We start from the raw sequence: 27223 nt of genomic DNA on the forward strand, positions 1-27223 counted from the left end.
AAATATAAGAAATATAAAAAACTTAAGTATTTACATGTTGAATTTTTATAACTATAAATAGTTATATCAACAAAAATAAACTATAATAATGATGATAAAAATTGATCCAATATTTAGAGTGTAGGAAGATCGTTTTTAAAATTATTTTAAAATAAAAAAAAAATTATTGTTTTTCATTCAAAAATATGTAAAGACAAAAAAAAAATGAATGCAAAATTAATCTATATATGAATTAATGAAAATAAAATTTATGACATATCTTTATTTATAGAAGGAAAGAAAGTATTCCGTGTATATATTAAAAATTATTATTTAAAGAGATGATATAAATTTTAAATTAAGTGCAAAATGATTGTAAATTATTTACAAACAAAAATTTGTTAGATGAATAGGTATTTGAAATAATAATTTACATATTTTAATATCATTGTATATTGTAAATGATATTAAATAATATTGTTAATATTATCTATGTTATCTATGTAATATTTAACAAAAATATCTCATAATTCCGTAAATTACATTCCATTCACGAAAGTAATAATAAAATATGTATACGCGTGTATGTATATGCACATATTTAACATTATTTTTCTTTTCGTAGTAAATGAAAAATAGTATTGCTTTTTATTGTATATTTTCATTTATAATTATAATAAATTGCATAATTATTAATATACTAAATAATTATTAAAAATCATATTACAAATAATACTTTGCAATTACATACATAATAACAGTTGAAAATTTTATTCTATAGTAGAACTTTGATTATTGCACGAAATATAATTAAAAATATATGTAAATATCAAGATTTATGCAACAAATATTTCAAACAATCAGTCTAAGATTTATATGCTTTTTATAAATCATCATTTGTTTGTCCACAAAATATGAAACTATGCTCATCACAATATAATGAATAATGTTCATATGCATTAATCAAGGTTCTATTATATCACAAGATTATTTATATTTTTAATAAATAATCAACAACGTTTATTACGAGCAACATTAAGTCGTAAACTGCGCATAGCCATAGCGCGACTAAAATGACGTTGAACTGGACGTTGAAGTTGTCCATTAACTAAACTAGAATCTTCATCACATTCTACACTGCTTAAAACTACTAAAAGTACTCCAAGTACCTGTAACATAAATGTTATATATTATATTTTAAATATTTATTATAAATAACATTTATATTTTATCTTAATATAAAGTTTATTTGTTAATGTATTTATATCAAAGCAACATAATAATATTTTTATTTTTATTTTACATACCAAACAAATAATTATTAGTAATGTATAGATATGTATGCTTGCAGCTGGAAGTGACTCTACCTCTCTTAAAGCTTCTGCAGCTTCAGAGAGATCTGGTTTTAATTCCAAGGCATGTCGTAAATGTACTGCTGCTTCTTGATAATGGCCATATGCCTTTAAACAAAAAAATGATTAACTATTTCTTGATAATGTTATAAAATAAATGTAAATCAAAATCATTTTTTCTTACATTTAATATATTATAAATGAGATTAATCAAAAGGAATATATTAAATATATTATATATATTATATGTATTATATATATATAAATTACTATTATTTTAAAATAATTATATTTTCAAAGTTTTTAATTACTTTAAATATTTGTCCAAGTGTAAGATATTGTTCCCAAGCATTACGATCTGGAGGTTGCAATTCTAAAGAACGTCTTGCTAAATATGTTGCATCATCCAAATATTGTTGAACTAATAATACTCGAGCTAAATTTAATAATACTTCTGCATTATGTGGTGATACAGCAAGTGCTCTTCGAAAGCATTCAATTGATCTTTGTGCATCACCTTTTATACGCCAAAAATTTCCTATTTGATTGTAAAGTTGAACAGATTTTGGTTTCTGAAACAAATTCAATAATTTCAAATGATTTTTTTTTATAAATTATTCACTTTTTTTTAAATAAAATATTTTTTAATAATTATACCTCTCGTTTTGCTTTTATTAAACGTTTTTCTAACAGATCAATATCAACATCCATAGTTTTGCCACCATTTTTCTTAAACATAAGTGCTACATTAGGTTCTGGAACTAATGGATGTTTATCTCTATTTGCAACACCAAGCAAGTTATCATAATAAGTGAAATTAACAGGCTTTCCACAGTCTAGAATTATATCCTCACATTGTTGACCAGAAGCACACATAACTTGTTCATTTGATACTTGAGATGATAGAGGAAAAGATTCAGTGGCATTTGATGTATCCTTCAACACGTATGACGAGAATCGTCTGCCAAGGGGACCAAAGTTAGGGCTTTTTTAACGCTGAAAGAATAGTAAGCCACACACAAATACTAACTACAGGAAGAAAAAGAAAATTGCATTATTAAAAACAAAATCTAAAAAATATAAAAATTAATAATAAATAAAATATAGAAATAAAAAAAATTCAATATATAATTTTTTTTTAGATTAACTATATTTAAGAATTATTATATATTTCATATATTTACATATTTCATACAGTTTGAATATTTAATCTTATTAATTTCTTAAGAAATTAAATATTTTTAATTCTTATAAATATTAATTCATCTTGTAAATTCTTCTTAATATTTAAAAATGATGATAAATGAAACATATGTTGTAATAATGCTCTGCATATTAATAATTATATTAAACATGCAAAACATGCAAATGTGATATAAAAAATAATCTTAAATATAAAGTATAATATTATTTAATGTTTTATATGTGATATAAAAAAATGTGATATAAAAATCTAATCTTAAATATAAAGTATAATATTATTTAATGTTTTGATTAAGATCTTATTGATATATTTATGATAAATATTAGTATTATAAAAAATACAATGAATAAATATAAAAATCTATTGAAAACTTTATCTTTAAAGAATTTATCATTTCAGACCTTTAAATATCTTTTAATTAAGTGGAATGTTACAATAATATCTATTATTGAGAGAGAGAATACCATAGCATATATGCAAAAAATCATAAAACATGAGATCTTAATTTTCCAGGTATTTAAATTCTTGAATTATGTTTAAAAAATATAAATCTCGAAATCCACTTTGTTTCAAAAAATGTTAAAAGTATCATTTTGATCAGTATCATTTTGAATTTTATATTCTGAAACAAGATGTGCCACATAGCTCTTACCCAAAATAAATCAAACTCCTGTGATTTCTTACCGTTCATGATTTCCAGAAGCAACATTTTTGCAATCTTGACAATATGATTGTATTTTTTCATAATTTTCAGAAATAGCTGTCCTACTCCAACTTTGTCCATTTCCAACATTAATGCTACTAGCCAAGATATCGAAAATAGGATCATCCTCAATTGTATTCACGAAATCTGTTGTCTTGACGACTTTGTCAGCACTGAGTCTCCAAGAAGTTCTGGAGTTTGTTAATTTTGCTTGGAGTATCAGAAAACAAAAAAGATAGCCAACAACACGACCATCAATTCCAATAACTTGCATTCTTTCACTTCACGAAAACTGATTAAATACTAAAGCGTAGAAAAATCGTCTGCTTTTGCTATAGCAAGATGAATCCTAAAATTTTCATCCAGATGACTATCCTTTAGGAATTATTAAACTAATTGCCAATATTTATTTTTACTATTATAATGTTCCTAGAAATTGTAAATTACTTTTATTTATTATATTTCGAATAAAGTTGAATATTAAAAAGTTGTTTTTTTAAAAGATTTTTATATCTTATCGATTTTTATATTTATTAAAAAAATAATTAAAATATTTGAAAATTAATAAATAATTATAATTGATTTAATAATAAATAATGTTTTCGTATATCAAAATAATTAAATATAAAAATTCAATAATAATTAGATTATTATATAATTTTATTATAAAAAATTTATGTAAATATATACATAAATACATAATATTATTTTATATTTATTATAGTCTTTCAAATATATTATTATTTTCGCGCCTAAAGATATTTAATGAGATTTTCTTCAACGATATTTTAGTAAATCTTATCGTAAAAGTACGAGTTTCATTTTCTTACTTTTTTGTTAAAATATGGAAATCGAAAAAAGTACAAATAACATTGAAACAATGAAAATTGATACACAATGTATGCAAATTTGTGAACACGAAACTTGTAATATGGATACAAAATTCTCGGAATTACATCTAAATTTGAGTAAACGTCAACTGAAAAAAGTAAAAAAAAAAGAAAAATGGTTGAAACGAAAGGTTGAACTAAGGTTTTTATTTCTCAGTTCTTTAATAAATTAAAGAACTATACATATGATTCTATATGTATACAATATATTCCATTATTTTATTATGATTAGGTTAAATTAATTTTTTAAATTATATCAAATTGAATTTAATAATAATACTATTGATAAAAAAATTATTTTAATTTTATAGATTACGTGAACGAGAGAAAGCAAAACAAAAACGAGCATTTGCTCGTGCAAATAATATAAATCTTGGACCATCCAGAAAAGCTTTAAAAAAAAGTATAATGGCAGAGAGTAGTTGTAAAATTGGAATAACTATTGATTTATCTTTTGATGATTTAATGATTGATAAAGATATTGCAAAATTAACTAAACAAATATTAAGATGTTATACTTTAAATAGACGAGCTATTGCACCAATGCAATTTTCTCTTACAAGTTTTAATGGAAAATCAAAAACAGATATGGAAAAACACAATGGATATGAACATTGGGATGTATGTTATTTTAATAAAATTGAAATAATATATTATACAAAAATAAAAATTTGTATAATGAATAATTTATATTCTAATTTTTTCAAAATTTATATTGCAGGTAAAATTTTATGCAGAATCTTATCTAAATGTTTATCCAAAAGAAAAAATTATATATCTTACTAGTGAATCAGAAAATGTTATTACTCAATTAGAACATGATTATGTGTATGTTATAGGTGGTCTTGTTGATCATAATAGTCATAAGGTAAGCTAAAATTTGTGGTTCATATAACTTTCTTATAATATTTATATTTTTAGGGTCTCTGTCATAAATTAGCTGTACAAGTTGGCATAAAACATGGCAGATTACCTCTAGATAAATTTTTGCGTATGAAGGCAAGAAAAGTTTTAACTATTGATCATGGTATGATTAATATACAATTACTATTAATAACTAAATTCAGTTAAATAATATAAACTTTATATATACATGTAAAAATATTTTTAGTGTTTGAAATATTACTTAGAGTCAGTGAAGGAAAAACATGGCAAGAAACATTTTTACAAGTTTTACCAGAGAGGAAAAATGTACAATTAATTGTACCATCAGGAGATAATAAAGATATATTAGATATACATAATAATAAAAAAAATTTTTTCTACACAAATAATAAAATTGAATCAAAAGTTAAAATCAATGAATTTGAAAACATAAATGATGTATGTACATAACAAGTATATATTGTAGATAAAAAATATAATTTTGCATTTTGTTTTATATTTTTACTAACTTTATTTTATCATGTGTATTTCATAAAAAGTATCTATGTGTATATCTACTAATATACACATGTAAGTTATTGTAAACAAAAAAAATACAAGATGTGAACTTTATTTCTAAGAAATTAAATATTAAGTACATTAATTTTATATATGGGATATTAAATGGAATGATATATATAAAATATCAATATAAATAATTATATAAATTAAAGATAAGATGTTTTTATTTAAGATGATCTAATAGATTTACTTTAAATATAATCTCTTATGCAAAATAAAAATGTAAAACAACAAATTTACACTTTAAAAAAATATAGATCAATTTTTCTCAAATTTTGCAAGGAAATCTCAAAAATATTTTTTATATTTGTGTATAATTTATATACATATATCATTTACACTAATTATTAATTTAAAATGAAATAAAGTTATAAGAATAAATTAAATTTACATAAAATTAAACATAATTACCTCAAGTATTTTATAATTTCATATTTTATGTAATATAATAAAATTATGACTAGAAAATAATTCAATATTTCGAAATTAACAATGTTTTTAACAAATATTATTTTTGAAAATTAATATATAGCAATATTTAAATAATGATTTAATCATTTACTTGATAATTTTTAATGTTTTTAATGTTTTTAACAAATATTATTTTTCATTATTTGTACACATTTTCATATTTCTTATACTTTATTAATTAATAAAAAATATTACTTACGAGATATAATTAAATACTTTTTGCAAAATTTGGGTAAAATTAATTTTACTAATTTTAATAATATGTGATATTTGAAATTTAAAATTAAAATTTATATATATATATATATACTATCAATAAAATTATATAAATGATTTTAATTATAATTTTATAGGAAAAAACAAATAATTATTTTTTGAGATAATATGTACTATCTTATAATTTGATTTAAAATTTGTTATACAAAAATTTTGTTTTAAAAAATTATTGCAGTTTTTTTTTGTAAATATAACCAATTTTTTTAGCTCAAGTTTTAAACATATATTATTTAGTGAAAATAGAAAATAAATATTTATGCAATATTATTAAAACTTAATTTCCGATAAATTAGATTATTTTTACATGTAATTTTTGTAATATCAAAATTGGAGCAAGTATTTATTATAATAATATTTATTTATCTTTTATCTTCTATACTATATGGATATTATAATTTCTTATTTAAATTAATTTATAGGTAATTCTTTTCTGTTTGTAATACATATATACAAAATCATTTTTGACCACAAAAGTCAAAGTGACATTTAAATTGACAATTGTTATTTTTTGTTTAATTTTATCTTTTTCTTTCAAATTTTTTTAATCTTTTATATACATTAAGAATCGTTCATATATAGTCAAAAATAAAAATAAGAGATAATTCTTTCTGTTGCACAAAATATATACAATTTTATGAATATTTTTTAGCATATATAAATGTAATTACTAAGAAACTATTATTTGCATTATATAAGAAGAATGTTTAATTTTCATTAATTTTTATTATTAAATTTTTAAAAGAAATCTTTCATTATATCATTAAAAATATTTATATTCTTTTTGTACTAAATGATTTTTTTTAAAATAGAAATAGAAGTTTATATCTTTTATAGAAATATTCGTAAAGAAGCAAGAATATCTAAAATTAAAACAAAATAATTATTTTACTTAGATTATTATCCAATTAAAATGTATTTGAAATCATTTCTTCATTTAATTCTATTCTGCATAATAATAACTTCACAGTTCATATATCAGTTATTTTCATGCAATGTTATCAACATCTTGACCATCAATTATTTCAAATTCGCTACCACTTTCATCACTGTGACTAATTAGTTTGCTTGATATAGGTTCAAGTTCTGCTTCTTCCTCAGAAGATGATCCTTTTTCAAAATGGCCACTTTGAAATTTAATACCATCCATATCAGTTTCTTCAACACTAAGCTCTAATTCAGAGTTTTCTATATCATCAGTACTCCCATCTTCATGTGATGGCATTTTAAGACCCATAAGTTCTTCATCATTAAAAAACTCTATAAAAGAAATTTTTTTAATAGAATTTTATGAAATATATACTATATTACTAAATAAATATAAAATAAATAACAATAAATGATTAATAATATTTAAAAGTGCTATAATTAATAATATTGAACAATTAGTTATACCATTTTGAATATCAGATAATACGCTTGTAGGAGTAGGAGATTGGTCCCCTGATTCTCCTGCTCTAGTAAGAACTTGAAGATTATCTTCAGTTACTGCTGGTAAGAATTCTTCAATTTCACTATCCCATTCTAACAAAATGAAATATTAGATGTTCATTACGTTTTCAGAATTATTATATCAATTATTTTTAATAAAAATAGAATTTTATATTTAATGTTACATTAATCACCTTTGTGTAATATCATTTTACTAGGAAGCTTTAACAATAATGCAGGCCCAAGTAAAATGCTCATGCATATTGTATATGTAAGAAGTATACCATTTATGGTACGACCAATAATCCATAGACCCAAAGAAAGAGAGCAAACTGCAGTACAAAACTGAAATCATTTTTAGTGTTTAAAATTAAAATTCAAACAATTTATATATATTTAAACATAAAATAAAATGAAGCATAATTAATTTTTATATAAATATAATTAGTTTTTATGTTGAATAAAATAAAAATATATATGTTTAGAATATAGATATATTTTTCTATTTATATATAGTGAAATGTAACAAGTACAAAAGCATTACCACTCCTGGTTGCTCTTTTCTCAATTGCTTCAAATTATGAATTGCTGTTTTTATTTTTTTTCCTATTTTCTCAATTTGTTCTGTTTTTGCATAAGAGCTAAAAATATATTATAAATTTTAATTGTATTAATTTTATATGTTGACATAATTATGAATATATAACCACAATTGGAAATAATTTTGGAAATAATAATACATACGCAGCTAAATCCAATGCTTTATTTTCTTTTTGAACTTGAGTTTCTAAGGTACTATAACAGAGAACAACGACCAGTGCAGCACTGCTGGCTGCAGCAAAGCCTCGAACTTCTAATACAATAATACCCCTGAAAAATAAGTATTCATAAATAATCATTTTTATTTTATTTTTTTTATAATTTCATTACAAAATACGTAAATAATAAACTATTGTAATCAAATATAACAATAGTGAAACAAATAAATAATTTATGTATAATGTGATTTCTCTAATTTTCAATCACGATTTTAATTGTCAACACGTACTGCCATCTAGAATAGTAATGATAATCTGGTGAAAAAAATATGTAGAGAACATGCAATTCATTCGACGAAGCAAATATGAATGTCATGGACAAATATAATTGTGAAAAAAGAAATGCAAAAAAAGATTTTAGAATATATTATTTGAAATTAAGGAAATATTTTATATTAATTTGTTTTCATAATATGCGTAAATAACGTTATATGATTGAATACGTTCATACGCTTATCATAAAGAAACATAAAAAACACAAAGCATGCTTGAGTAACGATAGAGTAAGTATTTACAACTGACATCAAATGCCGAAACACGCATGCTTCTATAAACCTTGACCTAGAAAGCGACTTACTTTCAAAGCATTTAGAAACAATGAAATGTCGCGCAACGCTTCTCTTTTAATATACAAAACTTTTTATTAATCATTATTTAATTTTTTAATTATTATTACTATAAGTTTATTTATTAAAAATAAAATATGAAAATCTTGTAAATTAAATTATATTAAATTATATCAAAAAAACGTATTATATTTAATATTCATTATTTGGCGAATTAGACTTCATAAGATTTTTATTTTGTAAACTAACCAAAATTAAAATTCTATTGGATGATAGAAAATAGTAACTAAAAAATTAAATTTCCCAAAATTATATATAATATATGTTTGAAGTGACGCATATCATACAGTATTAAAGGAACTTACCAAAACAGTATATTGAATACGATGACGACAGAAATACTATTCACAGAGTTCTCCCAAAGAAGGATACTTTCCAAAATACCACAAAGTCGTCTCGAAGCTTCAAAATTACATCCGACATTTCGATATCGTTCAACTTTAATAGTTTTCTGTTCGTCCTCAACCTCACTTGCATCATGAGATGTCGCATTCCTCATCCATCGAAAATAACATGCCACTCTCGAAAGCCGTTCCATGACAGTTCCAGGTCGACGTTGACTGCTTTTGTCGTCCTAATTCCCGTACTCCTTTGGCATGGTACACCCTCGGAAGACTGTGCGGGAGTATTTTTAGCGCGTGACAACGAGAGTAAGACTTTTGAGAACGAACGAGCAACCGCGGGGGTTTCTTCTGCTTTGCATCGGAGAATAGAGTGAGAAGGAAAGAAAGATCGAGAAAGAAAGAGATAGGATGACACGACAGAGAAGAAAGAACAAAAAGTGAGAAAGATAGAAATGAATATAAACGAAAGGCTGGATTAAGACTTAAACTATGACTGACAAAGAACAAACGAGTATAATGTGAATAAGATGGACAGAAAAAGAAAGAGGAGAGAGGGAATAAAGCTAAGAAAAGAAGTAGGAAGAAAAAAGAGAAGAAAATATAAAAACTGAGTACTTATATACTCTCGCGGTATTTCACGTTCTTGTCAATTTGACGAATACCTTCTCTCGAGTTACACACTTCTTTTGTTTTTTCTATTTTTCTCTAAAAATACAAGTTTATGGCTTGCTAACATATTTGTTATTACATTACTGACGTATGTAATACTTACATATGTACGTGTTCAAGCGTTATTCTACATACCTTGACTTTACCTACTACAAACACGTGACGATTGAGACACGAGACATTATTACAGTAGCAATGTACAATTAAACTGCGTAAATTCTTAAATATTTAGCTATTAATTATAATTATAATTTAAGTTTATTTAATATAATTTTAAGTTATAATTTAATATAATTTTAAGTTATAATTTAATATAGTATTATAATTTATATGATTTTATTTATTTTAATAGTCTCATTTTTAATTTATATAAAATATAAATTTTAATTTATGATAAAATAATTAATATTCAAGTTTAATTATAAATTTTTAATTAATAAAAAATGTAAAAAATAATTCGAATTTCTACAAATTTATATATTCATCAAAATTAAATTGAAATTAAAATATTATTAAAATTAATTTCATTATTTTAAATTATAAAACTATATGTATATTTTATTATATTCGTAAACTTTATATATATTTTTTTTATTCAAAAAATTTATATATATGCATTTTATGAGAAATATTTTATTTGTTTTTATAAAATTTAATAAAATTCCATGTTATAATGTTTGTATAATAATTTTTAAGTAAATAAATATAGATTTAAATATTTTTGCTATAATTATTCGTTATTTTTAATATTTGATAAATTTTTACATTTTTTTTCAATAAAAAGATTTAATTTTTAAATATATATGATGCTTTACTTAATATTAAGATTAATAGTTGAAATAATAGTTTAAGATTATTTAATTAATTTCATTTTACATTTTAAGAAATGATTTAATGAATAAATAAATAAACAATATAAACAAGAAAATAAATAAACAATTTAATAAATAAAAAAATTTATTTAAAAAAACAATTCAATCAGATTGATTTATCATACAGAATTTTTTTTATATTGATTAAAAAAATATCATTATTACAAAATTTTGTTTATTGAAAAGTTTTTGTTTTGTTATCATTTTCTAGCTATTTTATTTTGCTTCAAATTATATGAAGTCAAATTCTTTCATATTTTCATTTTTATCATATCAATATGTAATATTATAAAGTATCTTATTCTTGAAAAATTTTATAATACATATGTTATTTTGTTAAACCTTTAATAATATTGATATTTAATGTTTATTAATTAAATTTTATTATATTAATATAATTATTCATTAAAGATAGTTAATGTATATATATATATATATTTGTAATTATTTATAATTTATTTATAATAAAAATTATAGTATTATTTTTTAAAAAATTTTTTAATATTTTAAAGAAAATTATTAAATATTCCAATATTTTCAAGTTAAATGTATATATATTTTTAAAATTCTGAAACTAATAGGTTAAGGATAATCTACAATTGACTTGGTAATTTGTTTATTTTTTTTTGAACATTAAATTTTAATTAAATATTAAATTACAATATAAAATCGTGAATAATTTTTTTTTATAAATTATATATTGTTATTAAAAAATGTATATAATAATAATTTTGTCCAAAATGCACAGAAATGATAAATAATTTATTAATTTTATTATATTTTATATAATAAAATTTATTATTATAATAATTTAATTAATATTTAATAATTTAATTAATAATTATTATAATAAAATATTTTATATAATAATAAAAATAACAAATATATTATTTTTCTATTTTAAAATAATTATAATTTATAATAAATACCTATAATCTACAAAATTATATTTTATTTCTATTTTTTATTTTTATGTATTATATATTACATTTTATTTTAATTTTTTATATATTATACTATACAATAAATTGGTTACTTTATATCATTTTTTTTATTAAATTTTAATTACAAGATAATTATATTATATATATTTTAATAAAGAAAGATTTATATCTAAATACAATTTATGTTATATAAAATTAGATTTATTGTAAAGTTATAATATATTATTGCACTATGTTCTTTTAAAGTTAATTTTATACGCAAATATTTTTTATATATTTTGTATAAATTAATTTCTAATGAAATAATAATACTATGTATAATGATAAAAAATATAATTTTTTTTTAATTTTTGAAAATTTAATAATTTGAAATATTAAAGAAGTAAACCAAAAGAAAAAAGAAAAGAAAAACCAAAAATGATTTTAATTGAATATATATATACATAATTGTTTATATATAAAATTTATATTGTACATAATTATAATAAATTTTATTTTGTATAATAATAATTTATAGAATAATTTTTTTTTTAGGAAATAAAAGACATATGAAATCAATTATATAAATGGAATCTATGAAAACAGGACTGATAAAATCAATATATAAATATACACATATAAATATATTATTAACAGAATAATACAATATTTTTTTTTTTACCTTACAAGGAGATCGTAAGATAAGCTGATATTTTTATTATAATCAATGGCAGTGAAAATTATATAATTTATCATGATATGATAAGATGATTATTTTGTAATAATAATATTTATTTATATTTTAAATTTTCATTGATCAGAAATCAATATTATTATTTATGTATATTATATATGATATTTGTTTTGAATATAAATAAAAAATGCAGTGAAAGCTATAAATTAAGCTTTCATTACTATAATTAATATTATTTAATATTATGTATTATAAAAATTAATTTTTCAATATATTTAAAATATTGATTTAAGCTTTAATGAATTTTTTGTTAATTATATTTTTATTAATTTAAATTATATTTTAGAGAAATAAAATTATTCTATTTAAAATTATTCTAGTAAAATTTTATAAATATTTTATATTTTTAAAAAGAAATCTTGGGGATCATATTTTTTATAAGTTGCAAAATGAATTTAACTTACTACTATACATTTTGCTTTTTTTTTTTACATTTATACAATTTTACATACATTTTTAAGTCATTTTTTTTTTATAAAAAGTAAAATATATGAAAATCAGGAAGACTTATAAAAAAAACAATTGAATATTATTCGTTAACATAATTGCAAACAACATTAGATTTTACAATATCACATATTAAAATGTGCCTTATTTATTATTAAAAATTTATTAATGTATGAAAATGTTTAATAAATAATATATTAAAATAAGAATCTATTACTAAATTTTGTAAATTCGATAATTAAGTGAAATTTTCTAAAAAAGTACATATATCTTATAAATTTTGTATTAAAAAATATAATTAAAAATTATAAATATATGTCATGAGATAAAAGGCACTTTTATATAAATTTTACAGTATAATTACGATTTTAAATCTTCAAATCGTTTCGTTATTATGTTTTTATGCAGACATTCATTCTTATGTTATCATTTTTCACTCTATACATTGTGTACATAATTTACACTTATTCACATACATATACATTCATACATAGCAGTCTAAGTCAGCAGTTCTTAACCTGTGATCTATAAATTTTATTACACAATTTTATTACACAAGTGAGTGACCAAGATAAAACTTAAAATGTTATTATGGATATGCATTTAACACTGCGTATTAATTTATACACATAGGATGCACATTACGAGTTTAAATCTTAAATTAAATTTAAAAAATTATTTAAAAAAAAATTTGTGGTAAACAAAAAGTTGAAATTAAAGATTAAAAACTGCTGCTTTATAAGTTATATGGCAGTATTATAATATGAATAATTTGATAAAATTTTGTATTACACTAGATTCCATTAAATACTTATCAATTATAATATTATAATATTAATAATTCTATTCTATTCTAATTAGTACTAAAGCTTCATTTGCTGCATAATAAAATTTGTTTGTTTTAATTAAATATTAATCAATTTAAAATTTATATTTATATATATATATATATATATATATATATATATTTATTTATTTATTATATATAAAAACGCAATCTTTACTGCAATGAAATAATTCCTTCTATTAAATAAAGATTATTTTTATGATTTTTATTTTCCAGCATATGTTGGATTTTTAAATGTTGATGTTGCTTGTTTATAAATTGGATTTTCTCCCTGTTTAAAAATAATTATAACAATAAATTTTATAAAATAAAAATATATATAAATAAAAAATAGTTTAATATTTTTACCGTATCCCATTTAGCCATCATTCTTTCTTTTTCAAATTTTGCAAATTCTCTTCTATCATGTATAGTTGTTAATAATTTCCATAAAAGTAACAATGCAAGACCAATTAAAACAATAGCTGCTATTACACCTAATACTATACCAAGCATATAAACTTGTGGTGGACATTCTCTTTCTTTTTGAGCTCGGACTTTTAAACAATTAGTTTCATTGTAATAATAAACAAAATTATATTTGCAGTCATCTTCATCTATACCAAAACATAGAACTTCATCCTTATCAACATCTGGTATAACTGTATCAACTGGTTCAGGAACAAATTCCTTGCAATTTTTTATACATTCCTCTTTATCACTAAAATTACCACTACCATACATTTGGCACAATACACAATTTTTTAATTCTTCACAACGACTTGGACAAGTTGGGCATTTATTACAATGTTTACCAGAATACCTAGTGCTTCCTTCCTCGTGACAAATACATTCACCACAAATACAATCACCCTAGATAATAAAAAATTAATTAATATTATAATTATAAGATAGAAAATAAAATTTTTTTGCCAAAATAATAAAAAGCCTACATGTCCTGAACATAATACTCCATTGGTAGTTCCTGGTGCAATACAAGTTTCATTTGAAGATCTACAATTACAAGATGGACCAGTCCATCCTGCATTGCAAACGCATTGTCCACATTCACATGTTCCATGATTTGAGCACAAATGACCTTGATCTCGATCACAGGAGAAATTATCACATTCACAAAAATGACCTGAAATTATCTATAAATGGATAATATTATATATTCAATTAAAAAATTTTATATAAGTTTTTTAATCAAAATTATATTTACTTCTTCAGGATTTTCTCTTTCTTCACATTCACATTGACCACAAGCACAAGTTCCTCTTCCTGAACAATCTATAAGAGAAATGTTATCAGGTCTACAAGATTGAAAATGTTTATCTAATCCTGTCATTTCTTGATGAGGACTGCATTCACAACGTTTTCCAAAAAATCCATCATAACATTCACAAATACCACATTTTAAAGTTCCTACACCATTACATTCTGGTGATTTTGGTTCAAACATAGTACCTTCACGTTCGCATTCACAGTCACATAACATTTCTAAATTTACTGTCAGTGTTTCATTGATTCCTACCTAAAAAAAAAAAAACAAAGAGAAAATTTTTTTTGTCAAAAAATAGTAAATGGACAAGTACAAATTTTTATTCTTACTGGATAGATATCAAACTTTTGTTTCCATTCTGATCTATTTTCTGGACAACTTGTAACTTCAATTTCTGCTGTAAATTCTACTTTTGTCCCTACTTTTAATCCGTCACATTTTGAAGTTTCAATAAGTGGACCTGTGCCCAAACATTTTGAGAAATATTTTACTTTCACAGCACTACTTGCTGTATCTTTCATTTCAACTGAACTTGAAATTGCATCATACTGTTCACGAATTAATTCTACAACATTACTTGAATCATCTGACAATTTACCAGCAAATGATCCTTCTACATGTTTAGTTAATCTTTTATATACATTTATTTGTTCTTCTGTAACAGCCCATATAATATTAATAGCATTTTGTTTAACTTTTAAATTAATCTGAGAAATACTTGGATAATCTTGCAAAGATGAATGTGTATAAAGTCCACTATTATCTAAGTGACATTCTCCATCATTTGGTTTGATAATTCCACCTAATTTACCATCTCCTGCATAATGAAAACCAGCATCTGTTGAAAATACTAAAAGTCTACGAGCTTTTTCACGCCAACCTATTTGTCGTCTACAAACTATAGCTTGCATTATTGCATCAAATCCTCCTTCTGGTGCATCTAAATTACCAGATACTGAAGCATTTCGCACTAAACTCTATATATATAAAAAAAAGTTATAATAATAATTATAATATATATAATAATTTTTATAGAATATTGAAAAATTAAATTATGTAATTAATATACTTACTGCAAAATGACTAGTATCTTGAGATAATGTCATAATATTTTTATAACCATATGGTGCTGCACATCCATCACATGGTTCTTTTAATCTGAAATCATACAATGATTATAAATTAATTATCAAATATATAAAAATTATAAATAATATTCAAAATTATACCCAAAGATTATAATTTTTTTTTGGGAACTTACGATTTAGGCATTGTACTAACATAAGGCATTACGACTTTATCAACAAAACTGCCAAAACCTAAACGAAAATTACTTGTAATTTTACTCATGCTTTCTACCAGAAGTTGACCTAAGTCTGATAATTTTTTTTTATCATCTTCCATTGATTTACTCAAATCCATAAGATAATACAAATCGACAGGATAATCTTCAGCTTGAGAATAGGCAAATGTCATTCTATGAGCTTCATCTATCATTCAGAATTGATATCATTTAATAATGTAGATATTATTTAGTTAGTGCAATTATTTATTAATATTTATACTAATATTTAAAAGAATATTAATTACTTGCTATTTATAACTTACTTATTCTAAGTTTTAAATTAACTTCTTGGGGCCAAATTTGTATAGCTTCTTGTCTTTTGTTACCACTATTATTATTATTATTATTACTGCTACTAGTTTCTTTATAGGATTGTGAACCATATGTGCTAGAATTTATATATGAATATTCATAACTATTAGCACCACCACTTGCATAACCACCTTTTGTTAAATTTCTGTGTCTTATCATACTAAAAACATTATCTGGATTCCATGTATATTCTGCTGGACATGTTGCAAATATTTTGGTATTGATATTAGGTAGAAAACATCGCTTTTCAGAAAATTTCTATAAAAAATTAATATATTTTATAATTATTTATATGATATATATAAATATTAAATACTTACTGGTGCAGCACACCAGGCACAATGTGGTGTTTGTATACATTCATGACATGTTTGTTTACTGATACAAGGATTCATTCCAGTCAGTCTTTCTAAAGGTAAATAATTTGCATTTACTGAAGTAATAATTATTATTGATATAATCCATCTTGAACTGTCAAACATTCTGTATATATATAAAATATATCAGTATTCATATAAATTTTTTTTAAATTAATATAATTTATAGATCATTTGTTAAAAGATAATTGTAAGAGTAAAATAATTTTTTTCAGTATTTAAATTTTAATTAAATTTTAATTAAATTATAATTTTACATAATCATTTCCAAAAATAATATAAAGTATAAAGTAATATTCTTATAATTTTTATAATTATTTTCATAATTATTAATTCAATAAATTTTTAAATTATATATTATAATTATATATTAATATATTCTTAATTTATTTATTTCTTCTAAGAATAAGTATGAATTATAATAATATAAATTATCTATAAAATTCATTTGATAGATTTAATTATATTTATTAAAAAAAATTAAATAATTTTTATTTAAAAACACAAATTAATTATTTTATTTACAAATATAATAGAAATTTGATTTGGTAAGCTATGCACATATAACTCAAATTAATTTTTTATTTTATTATAAAATTATATCTATAGAATTTTTTATATATATAAAAAATAGAAATAATTAAATTAATTTGAAACTAAGATTATTAAAATTTGATATTAAAATACTATAATATTAAAATAGTTTATATATAAATATCTAAGTCGTAAAATTTATATTAAATGTTATATTTGTGAGAAAGAAACTAAAAATAAAATAAAAAAATAGAATATTTTTTTTTATAATTAATTAATTATTTAATAAAATGAATGTTATTAAGATATGATTATATGATAAAAGTTCTATGTTTAGTAATAACTTTCAATTTAAGTAAGTATTCCATATAATTTAAATAAAAAATTAATCAATTGTAAAATTTTGAAATATATTTTCTTTTTTATCAGATATATATATATATACTTAATGTATACCTGTAAAATGCAATTATTCATGACTTAAAACAGACCGCTTATTCATTCACAATGATGCCGTCATCTTTATATTTACAAAATGCTATCTTTAATGAAGCTGAAAATATTAAAACAAAAAAACTATAAGATAAGAAACTTTAAAGGCTTACTTTTTCATTAGATATTTTTTCTTCAATTTGATATTAGAACATCACACGTTTTGATCAATGTTTTCTTGTTATCCAAATCGCCATAAAAGGTAACCCATCAAACGCACGCACTCCACAAACAACTGCCTATACAAGATTGCGATAGTCTCAGACTTAGAAGTCTTGGTCTGTGACTAAGTTTGATTCTGATTATACATACAGCATAGAATAATAATAAGTAGATATGTAACTATGAAACTGAAATGAATAAATATAATATTAATACTATAATGCTAATATAATATGCTACATATAGCATTAGCATATAATATGCTACATACGCATATAATATTTTCATTATAATTTTTCTTTTTTATAAGATATACAGAAAAATAAGAAAAATAAGAAAAATAAGAAAAATTTTGAAATTCAGTAAAATTTTTAAATAATGTTATATATTTTTAATATTGCACTTTTAACAATTTTAAATAATATTATTATATTAAAATAGCTAAAAATATGTAATTAAAAATAATTTTTGTAATATTATTAATGAATGTTAAGGTACGTTTTCACACGATAGTAATTTGTGACTTTTTTAATCACGACGCTAAATGATATCATAATTTCTTTTAACCTAAAAACTATTACTATATTGTAATATCAAAGATGTTACATTATCATTATTATTGAATCGCGAAGTAATATAATATAACCTAATATAATGTCACGATATGAAAATGATTTATACTGCCGCATGAAAACATACCTTTAATAATATTAAATAATATTAAATAAAAAGTATCTAATGAAATATTGTAATTTGATATTGTATAATCGAGAAAGTAATATTCTTGATCTCTATTATACATATTTTTTGTGCTTAAAAACATACATATATATATATATATATATATATATATATATATATATAGAGAGAGAGAGAGAGAGAGAGAGAGAAAGAGAGAGAATTAAAATAAAAATTCATATCAAGAAAATTAAAACATATAATACATTATTTTGAGTAACGTTGTTCTTTGATTTTTATATTAATCAAAATCAACTCTATATTACATGCGCAGTGACGAAAAGACATATTTAGAAAATCTTTGCGCATTCCCACCTCTGAAACGTTTATCCAACTATGTCATATCCGGCTAGGTACTAAATTGTTCTTTCTGTTCCTGGATGTGGCGTAAGTAGGATGTCTATTTCGTACTTTTAATTCACATTTTTAAAACCTGTAAATGTTGCGTCATACTTAATTTTATCTTTTTTCTTTATAATAATTTTTTATTTTTTTTAAGGAATTTTTTTTAAGAAAAAAAAAAAAAAATAAAAATTATTATTTTAGGAATAATCGATCATCGTATTAATAAACTACAATTATCATCTTTAACAAAATAATTTAATTAGGAATTAGGAACTGAAAGTTCTTTTTAATACATCAAATATGTGAGTAATATTTTTATTTTATGTATTTATAGTAATAAATTTTAATTATTCAATTCAATGTTATAAAGTTGCGATTAATTTTTTTTATCTTCAAATTCATAATTAATTATTACGATATCTGCAATGCGTTATTAATTCATATATATATTCATGAAAATTGATCGCATTATATATTATATATATAATATATATTATATATATAATCGCATATATATTATATATATAATCGCATATATATTATATAATAATTATTTTTTCATTCATTAATTATTTTATACACATTCTGAAATAATTTTTATACTTTTATTAATCATAACTTAGTTTATGAAAACAGTTATGATTTTATTAAAGGTTTCGACATGTAATGAAAGCTATAGGATCCCTCAGAATTAGGTTTGTATTTAAGTAGATTTTATAAAAATTTATAAAATAAAATTTATTAAAATTAGATTAATTTTAAAAGTTGAAATAAAAATAAATAATAAATAATGAATTAATTTTCTTTAATCAATTTTCTTTATTTTTATTTACCTCTCATTTTGGCATGCCTCCATTTTATGTTTATGAATGGAGCATGAATGCTTGTGGGAGGAATAATAATTTGAGAACATGCCTTTGGAATCCACATGTTTTTTTATCTGGAGCTAATTCTCTATGTTCTCTACATTTATATATTAAAATAATAAAATAATTTTTAATGTATGTCAATTTTTTATAGGACATACGGAGCTAGTTATCACAGTGGAAATTATAGAAATACTAAGGAAAGAGGATCTCTATATAGAAATAATATTAATAATAGGAATGGACGATTTGAAAATCGAGCAAAAAACAATATGCATAATACCAATGGAATTTTGAAAAAGCCAAATTGGAATTTTGAAAATTTAAAACCTTTCAAAAAAGATTTTTATATACCACATCCTAATGTTCAAGCACGTCACCCGCAAGAAATAGATATGTTTAGACAAGAAAATCAAATTACTCTTAAAGGAGAAAAAATTCCTAATCCTATTCAGCATTTTGAAGAAGGAAATTTTCCTGACCATGTAATGCAATGTATAAGAAAACAAGGATTCAGTGAACCAACTGCTATTCAAGCTCAAGGATGGCCAATTGCTATGTCTGGACATAATATGGTTGGAATAGCACAAACTGGATCTGGAAAAACATTAGGATATATTCTACCTGCAATAGTACATATTAGCAGTCAACAACCATTAAATCATGGAGATGGACCAATTGCTTTAATTTTAGCACCAACTAGAGAATTGGCACAGCAAATTCAAAAGGTTACTTGTAGTTTTGGCTATGTAAGAAGCACTTGTATTTTTGGTGGTGCACCAAAAGGAAGCCAAGCTCGTGATTTAGAACAAGGAGTTGAGATTTGCATTGCTACACCTGGACGATTAATTGATTTTTTGGAACGTGGCACAACTAATTTACGTAGATGTACATATTTGGTATTGGATGAAGCAGATAGAATGTTAGATATGGGTTTTGAACCACAGATTAGAAAAATTATTGAACAAATCAGACCAGATAGACAAGTATTAATGTGGTCTGCAACTTGGCCAAAAGAAGTTCGAAATCTTGCAGAAGAATATCTTGTAGATTATACACAATTGAATATTGGATCATTAACATTATCAGCTAACCATAATATTCTTCAAATTGTTGATGTTTGCGAGGAAGATGAAAAACAAACAAAGTACTATCTTGATTTTCCTTATATTTTGAAATTTCTAATTTAATAGTACTATAATTAAATATAATAAACATTAAATATAATAATATGATAAAAATTTTATCATTTATGATGAAAATAATTTATGATATTTTATGATTTCATTAAATATTTTTTCCTCTAAGAAGAACTGATATTTCAGATAAATATTTATATATAAATATTTTATTTTTAAAATTTTACATAGAAATATAATATTTCACTTTTTTTTTTTAGATTGCAAAACCTTCTTCAAGAAATCAATAATGTTAGTCCAGATGGTGGAAAGACAATAATTTTTGTAGAAACAAAAAAAAAAGTGGAGAGTATCACTAAAACTATCCGTCGTTATGGCTGGCCAGCTGTATGTATACATGGTGACAAATCACAATTAGAAAGAGATTTCGTTCTTTCAGGTATGTTAGTATATAATGTATAATATTTCTTATTATATTTACTATATTAAATATATTATTAAATTTTAGAATTTAGGAGGAATAAAGATTCTATTCTTGTAGCAACAGATGTTGCTGCTCGTGGATTGGGTAAGTAATAAATTATTTGTTCAATATCTTTCATTTTTTTCAAAAATATTAAATTTTGAAGAATTTTTTGACTTTCGATAAGTTTCATATGCGAAAATTTATATTTAATCAAAAAGGGTAGAGTAAAGTGGCGATGTAGCACAGACTGGTTATATGAAGGTGATGCCTCACTGTTTTTAAAATAAAAATAATTAATATTAAATAATTTATTACATTAATTAAAAATAAACAGTTACATTAATTAAAAGTTTTGATATAAAAATAAAAGATTAGTAGATAATTTCTATTAATATAAATTTTAATAGAATCCATGAAAAATTGTAGAAAAGATAAAAATTAATACAATAATATTAACGCCAATAATTACCAATATAAAATATTGATAATTATCTAAAAAAGAAGTTTTTTTTATCGATTTTGATAATTTTTGAATATACATAGAAATTATTTAAACATCTTGAACAACTTTTTCCTTTACATATAATTACAGTTCAGTTTTAGTTTTCGTAATATTTATAAAAAAAAATTGTTACTATTACATAAAATATTTTAATATATATGCGTATATGTCTTCTATTCGTGGATACATATATGCAATTATTATTTAAATATATGTTTATTATATGTATAAATATATTACAATAGGCGAAGCTTAAATATATAAATATATAAATATATAATAAATATATAATTCGACTAATGAAAAATCTGCTTTTTTATGGATCATGATAGGTAAAATATATTAAATCCAATCCTTCAAGTTTGGATAAAAATGAAATATAAAACAATTTTTGAATTATTAAAATTATAATGATTGACATTATAAATATCAAAATAATATTTCTATCATTGTAATTTCGCTAATAGGTTTTATTCTACATTTTATTCTATATTTCATGAATCTAAAAGAGATTTAATAATATATCTTGAATTACTAAATTGGATAGGAATTAAATTTTTCTCCCGATTATCGGATAACAATGATTATAATTTTGATAAATTATTTTTGTTTATATTGAATGTTTATATTATATTGAATCAATTCATATTGAATTATAGTAATTATATTATGTTAAAACTCAATATAGATTAGAATTAAATTACTTCAAGTTCATAATTTACAAAAAAAAATAATTTTTAACCGATTTACTTGTTATATATAATAATAGTTGTCTACCTTCATGTATTTATTAATAATATAATATTTTGCATATGCTGTATATGATGTATACACGTATAAGAGAAGTTCTACATATAGCGATCTTTTTCTTTACAAATATTTAAGCTAAATTGAATTAAGCTAAGAGGCGGTTATATGATTATAAAAGAAGTTTATAGAAAAAAATTATTCAAAATGTTGATTTTTACAATATATTTAAAAATTATCAAAATTGATAAGGAGGTGTCTTTTCTAGATAATTATTAAAATAAATAGTATATATTCTCAAACTTTACATAAGCTTTATTGCACTAAATAGATGGCATTAGGTAGCTTAGAATTTACTGTTTATTTTATTTGTATTTATATATACAGAATGTTGATGTATTTGAAAGATCTATTGTAGAAATCAAAACAAATACAAAACTTGCTATATATAAAAATATCGATCGAGCTTATTTATTAAATTATAAATAATTTAATTTTGAATTAAATAAAGAAATGCAGATAAGTTTTTTTTTCATACCATATTTTTATTTTGATTCATCTAATACAAACTTCAATTGTTTATAATTTAATAAATAAGCTATGATTTCATTTTTCATATTAATTTTTATATTTGTTTTGATAAAATCGATCCAAAGATATTTTATAAATATATCTATGCTCTGTATATGATATGATATGAAAATATATCACTATTTTTTGTATGAAAAATATTAAATTTATATAGTGGGTAGTTTTTTTTTTTATAGAATAAAGAAAATATTGCGCTTTCTTTTTTTATTCTTTATTTTATTTTTCATTTTTGTTTAATCTTTTATTTGTTTATCTATTATATAATTATGTTAAATACTTAAATTTATACATTTTACATATTTTAATTTTCCTATCAAATTATGAATTTATTAATGCAATCTATTTTGTTAAAAAAGAAAGGAACAGAAGGAGATAAAGAATCGAACGATGCGCTTGTGTTAAAGAATTGAGAGGAAAGATTGGAATAAAGGGAAAGTACATTAGTAATAAATGTGGGCATCCTTTAATTTATGTTAATCAGTCTGGTTGTCCTTTGTTTCAGAGGCACATGGTGCACAAATTGTGTTGAGTGTGCGATGAAAAACGATCGTTCAATAAAGAAAACATGGCTCACTCATTGTACATGCGCAATTCTGTTTTGCACATAATATTGTACTTAATGTGCCTCTGTGTTCAGCCTGTGTACCACGCAAGTAGTAGAGTGGTGCGCGGGTGATACTGTTGGTTGGTTGTGAGATAAGACCATGGTTTACATTTTGGTACAACCATCACACTTCATAGCCAATGCTCAGCCCGAGACAACAATCTATTGATTTTGCTACTATCGCTACTCTGTGATGATGCTTAGGACACGACGTGATATGAAATTGCATTTAAGAATAGCATACATCGTGGGCGCTCTGTATGCTGTCATAATATTCAACGATAAACATGGTTTGTATTTAATTAACTATGCAGCTAACTTACATTCATATACATTTAAATATAAAATTAATACAATTTATAATGTACTTCTAATATCTTAATCATTATAAATATATGATAATAAATTTTATTATTAAATAATAAAATAAATTTTTAATTTTTATTATTTAATAAAAATTATATGGAATTAATTCATATTGACAAAAAATTAATTTTTTCTTATATTTAAAATGATTTTTTTTTTATGAAAAAATTTTAGCGAGAAAAAATTTATGTAATGTAATGATATATTTAAGTATTTTATTATAATAGTTACTTTTTATTCAACTATTCTTTTTTTAAATTTATTTTTATTTATATTTATTTTTATACGTAGGATATACAAACAATAATATAAATATTCTTTTTTAAGTTATATATAAAACGTTTCAAAAAATTTCAAAAGTTACTTATTAATTATATTTTTTTCTTGAAATGATATTTAATATTAAAATGTACATATTTAATGTAATATGTGGTTTAGTGTATGATTATAGGCTTAGCTGCATATTCTCATGAACAGATACAGAAATAAAAATTAGTTCTTCGCTATAATTTCATTTTTGATATTTAACTTTTACTATAATAAATAAATTTAAAAATGAACAAAATTGACAGAAATAATCATGACATGTATCTTTAATATAAAAGATGGTGAAATAAAAGCTATATAAAATTCATTTACTTGGCATGTTAAATACATACTGGTAAAAAATTATATATATATATATAGTATTTTTATTAAATTTAACATCTTATATATAATTAATATACTCGATATTTTTACGAGTATATATTTTAATAAAATTGTTTCTTTAGATGTTGACGATGTAAAGTACGTGATCAACTTTGATTATCCAAATTCATCTGAAGACTACATTCATAGAATTGGTAGAACGGGCCGTTCAAATAATTCAGGAACGAGTTATGCATTCTTTACACCACAAAATGGTCGACAGGCTAAAAGTTTGGTTAATGTACTTAGAGAAGCAAAACAAATTGTCAATCCAAAACTAATGGAACTTGCAGACAGAAATGGAAATGATATTTCACGAAGTTAGTTCCTATAATTTATGAAACTAAATAATCATAAAATAATTTTTAATAATACAAGTAAATATTTTTTATAACTTTTTAGATCGTTGGGGTTATGGAACTTATCGTAAAAGAGAAAATGTTTTTCCTAAAACACATAAACGATTTGAAGTGGTCTAGATTAACTTTACAAACTTTCTAAACGTGTAACTTATTGGAGATGGAACTTGTTACAATCTCTTTCTCTGTGATTAGAAAAAATTGTCCATCAAGGCTCTATTGCTTTATATTAGTTCCGTGCTCGTTAATTTTTTTATTTTTATTTATAATCTTACTGTTCATAGTAAGTAATTATTCTTAGTATGAAATTAGTATAAAATGAGCTATGTGCAAGGAGAAACTCTTCGTTAAATTTCCATTATATAACAATATTTTGCATTAAATTTTTATTTTTTCATTTATTAAAACACAAAAAGAATGAAAAATATGTGATATGAAATATGCGTGAAAATGTAAGTATAAAGAAATACATGAATACTTACATGTTGAATTGATTGATGAATTTTCTAAAATTAATTCGATCTAAAAAGATTTTTTGTTTTAAAAAAAATTGATTGCTAAAGTTAGATTTAATTATGTACTCAATTTTTTTTAGTAGGGAAAAAAACTTAATTTATAATTATTTAGATGTGTAGGAATTGAAGTTCAGTAAGATAAATACACAATGAATGTAATCAGTATTCATTCCACTTCTTCAATGTGACCAATTTTATATTTGGTTATACAGCAAAACCATTTATTTTTAATGTGTCCATTAATAAAATTATAATAAAAAACTTAGAATATTAATATTAAAAAACTATTTTGTTTAATTGCATATTTCATTCGTACTGTGTTATAATAGTTTTAATCTATCAAAAATTTTTATTAAGTAAACTCAGTTTTGTAATAAAATTAACGTATGTGTGAAAATATAATTAAAAATTTTCCATTGATAAAATAAATTATTAAAAAATACAATTTGAATAACTGCATCATTTTTTTTTATTTCATATATTCAAGTTATTAAAAAAAAAAAATGAAATTAATGTATATTTGCAATTAAAATAAACTTCATGTAAAGAATTTAAATATTTGTAATAATAATTGTTTAATGTCCCATATATTTATTTTTATTTGTAATTTGATATATTTCATAATACAATATGAATTATATTATCATTTTTGTTAAAATTGAAATACATACATAAATTTTATAAGTTTTCATTTAAAGATAAAAATTATTTTAATATAATATCATATATATATATATATATATATATATATATATATATA

General features: G+C 21.5%; 5 protein-coding genes across 11 annotated transcripts; 2 read left to right on the forward strand and 3 right to left on the reverse strand.

Moving 5' to 3' along the window:
* Positions 1 to 416: 416 nt before the first annotated feature.
* Positions 417 to 4184, reverse strand: LOC122715821. 2 transcript variants are annotated; one of them, XM_043938320.1, is made up of 6 exons: positions 4069 to 4184; positions 3220 to 3667; positions 1989 to 2292; positions 1643 to 1903; positions 1347 to 1439; positions 417 to 1148 (listed from the first exon to the last, which is right to left on the reverse strand). In XM_043938320.1, exons 2-6 carry the CDS (start codon positions 3510 to 3512, stop codon positions 990 to 992), a joined length of 1110 nt encoding a protein of 369 aa, XP_043794255.1. In that variant the 5' UTR covers positions 3513 to 3667; positions 4069 to 4184; the 3' UTR covers positions 417 to 989. The 2 variants fall into 2 exon arrangements, with proteins under 2 accessions (XP_043794255.1, XP_043794244.1); XM_043938309.1 differs by having other exon boundaries at positions 1287 to 1439; positions 4069 to 4087.
* LOC122715828 (tRNA methyltransferase 10 homolog A) lies at positions 4023 to 5620 on the forward strand. 2 transcript variants are annotated; one of them, XM_043938333.1, is made up of 5 exons: positions 4023 to 4270; positions 4440 to 4749; positions 4850 to 4996; positions 5050 to 5155; positions 5240 to 5620. In XM_043938333.1, exons 1-5 carry the CDS (start codon positions 4083 to 4085, stop codon positions 5461 to 5463), a joined length of 975 nt encoding a protein of 324 aa, XP_043794268.1. In that variant the 5' UTR covers positions 4023 to 4082; the 3' UTR covers positions 5464 to 5620. The 2 variants fall into 2 exon arrangements, with proteins under 2 accessions (XP_043794268.1, XP_043794278.1); XM_043938343.1 differs by having other exon boundaries at positions 4220 to 4360.
* A 1567-nt stretch (positions 5621 to 7187) lies between these two features.
* LOC122716098 lies at positions 7188 to 10387 on the reverse strand. Its single transcript, XM_043938855.1, has 6 exons — positions 9499 to 10387; positions 8494 to 8619; positions 8294 to 8390; positions 7944 to 8094; positions 7714 to 7842; positions 7188 to 7578 (listed from the first exon to the last, which is right to left on the reverse strand). Exons 1-6 carry the CDS (start codon positions 9729 to 9731, stop codon positions 7307 to 7309), a joined length of 1008 nt encoding a protein of 335 aa, XP_043794790.1. The 5' UTR covers positions 9732 to 10387; the 3' UTR covers positions 7188 to 7306.
* A 3690-nt stretch (positions 10388 to 14077) lies between these two features.
* On the reverse strand, positions 14078 to 18637 carry LOC122716437 (integrin beta-PS). Of its 2 annotated transcripts, none has more exons than XM_043939510.1 (10): positions 18487 to 18637; positions 17291 to 17379; positions 16922 to 17228; positions 16575 to 16803; positions 16387 to 16471; positions 15643 to 16290; positions 15254 to 15565; positions 14982 to 15182; positions 14398 to 14901; positions 14078 to 14320 (listed from the first exon to the last, which is right to left on the reverse strand). In XM_043939510.1, the coding sequence occupies exons 2-10, from the start codon at positions 17363 to 17365 to the stop codon at positions 14255 to 14257; spliced, it is 2427 nt and encodes an 808-aa protein (XP_043795445.1). In that variant the 5' UTR covers positions 17366 to 17379; positions 18487 to 18637; the 3' UTR covers positions 14078 to 14254. The 2 variants fall into 2 exon arrangements, with proteins under 2 accessions (XP_043795445.1, XP_043795437.1); XM_043939502.1 differs by having other exon boundaries at positions 14079 to 14320; positions 17291 to 17453.
* A 1045-nt stretch (positions 18638 to 19682) lies between these two features.
* On the forward strand, positions 19683 to 26747 carry LOC122716025 (ATP-dependent RNA helicase p62-like). 4 transcript variants are annotated; one of them, XM_043938711.1, is made up of 7 exons: positions 19683 to 19920; positions 20272 to 20313; positions 20639 to 21631; positions 21884 to 22062; positions 22132 to 22191; positions 25673 to 25909; positions 25992 to 26747. In XM_043938711.1, coding segments are annotated over exons 1-7 (1590 nt in total). In that variant the 5' UTR covers positions 19683 to 19918; the 3' UTR covers positions 26069 to 26747. The 4 variants fall into 4 exon arrangements, with proteins under 4 accessions (XP_043794646.1, XP_043794654.1, XP_043794664.1 ...); XM_043938719.1 differs by lacking the exon at positions 20272 to 20313; XM_043938729.1 differs by lacking the exons at positions 25673 to 25909; positions 25992 to 26747 and adding an exon at positions 24432 to 24722.
* Positions 26748 to 27223: the final 476 nt, after the last annotated feature.

This window comes from Apis laboriosa, unplaced genomic scaffold (assembly GCF_014066325.1).
Source record: "Apis laboriosa isolate Shangri-la unplaced genomic scaffold, ASM1406632v1 scaffold113_cov153, whole genome shotgun sequence".
NCBI classification, from domain to species: Eukaryota; Metazoa; Arthropoda; class Insecta; order Hymenoptera; family Apidae; genus Apis; species Apis laboriosa.

Coding starts and splice junctions, on each gene's coding strand:
- LOC122715821 (XM_043938309.1), bottom strand. CDS start 3,512: ATGCAAGTTATTGGAATTGATGGTCGTGTTGTTGGCTATCTTTTTTGT. Junction 2,293..3,219: donor GCTTCTGGAAATCATGAACG/GTAAGAAATCAC, acceptor TCCCCTTGGCAG/ACGATTCTCGTCATACGTGT. Junction 1,440..1,642: donor CACTTGGACAAATATTTAAA/GTAATTAAAAAC, acceptor TTTTGTTTAAAG/GCATATGGCCATTATCAAGA.
- LOC122716025 (XM_043938711.1), top strand. Junction 20,314..20,638: donor ATAGGATCCCTCAGAATTAG/GTTTGTATTTAA, acceptor AATTTTTTATAG/GACATACGGAGCTAGTTATC. Junction 25,910..25,991: donor TGGAAATGATATTTCACGAA/GTTAGTTCCTAT, acceptor ATAACTTTTTAG/ATCGTTGGGGTTATGGAACT.
- LOC122715828 (XM_043938333.1), top strand. CDS start 4,083: ATGGAAATCGAAAAAAGTACAAATAACATTGAAACAATGAAAATTGAT. Junction 4,750..4,849: donor ATGGATATGAACATTGGGAT/GTATGTTATTTT, acceptor TTTATATTGCAG/GTAAAATTTTATGCAGAATC. Junction 4,997..5,049: donor TTGATCATAATAGTCATAAG/GTAAGCTAAAAT, acceptor TTATATTTTTAG/GGTCTCTGTCATAAATTAGC.
- LOC122716437 (XM_043939502.1), bottom strand. Junction 15,183..15,253: donor AAAGAGAAAATCCTGAAGAA/GTAAATATAATT, acceptor ATCCATTTATAG/ATAATTTCAGGTCATTTTTG. Junction 14,321..14,397: donor TGATGGCTAAATGGGATACG/GTAAAAATATTA, acceptor ATTTTTAAACAG/GGAGAAAATCCAATTTATAA.
- LOC122716098 (XM_043938855.1), bottom strand. CDS start 9,731: ATGGAACGGCTTTCGAGAGTGGCATGTTATTTTCGATGGATGAGGAAT. Junction 8,620..9,498: donor GTATTCAATATACTGTTTTG/GTAAGTTCCTTT, acceptor CTTATTTTTCAG/GGGTATTATTGTATTAGAAG. Junction 7,579..7,713: donor ATTATCTGATATTCAAAATG/GTATAACTAATT, acceptor TTTCTTTTATAG/AGTTTTTTAATGATGAAGAA.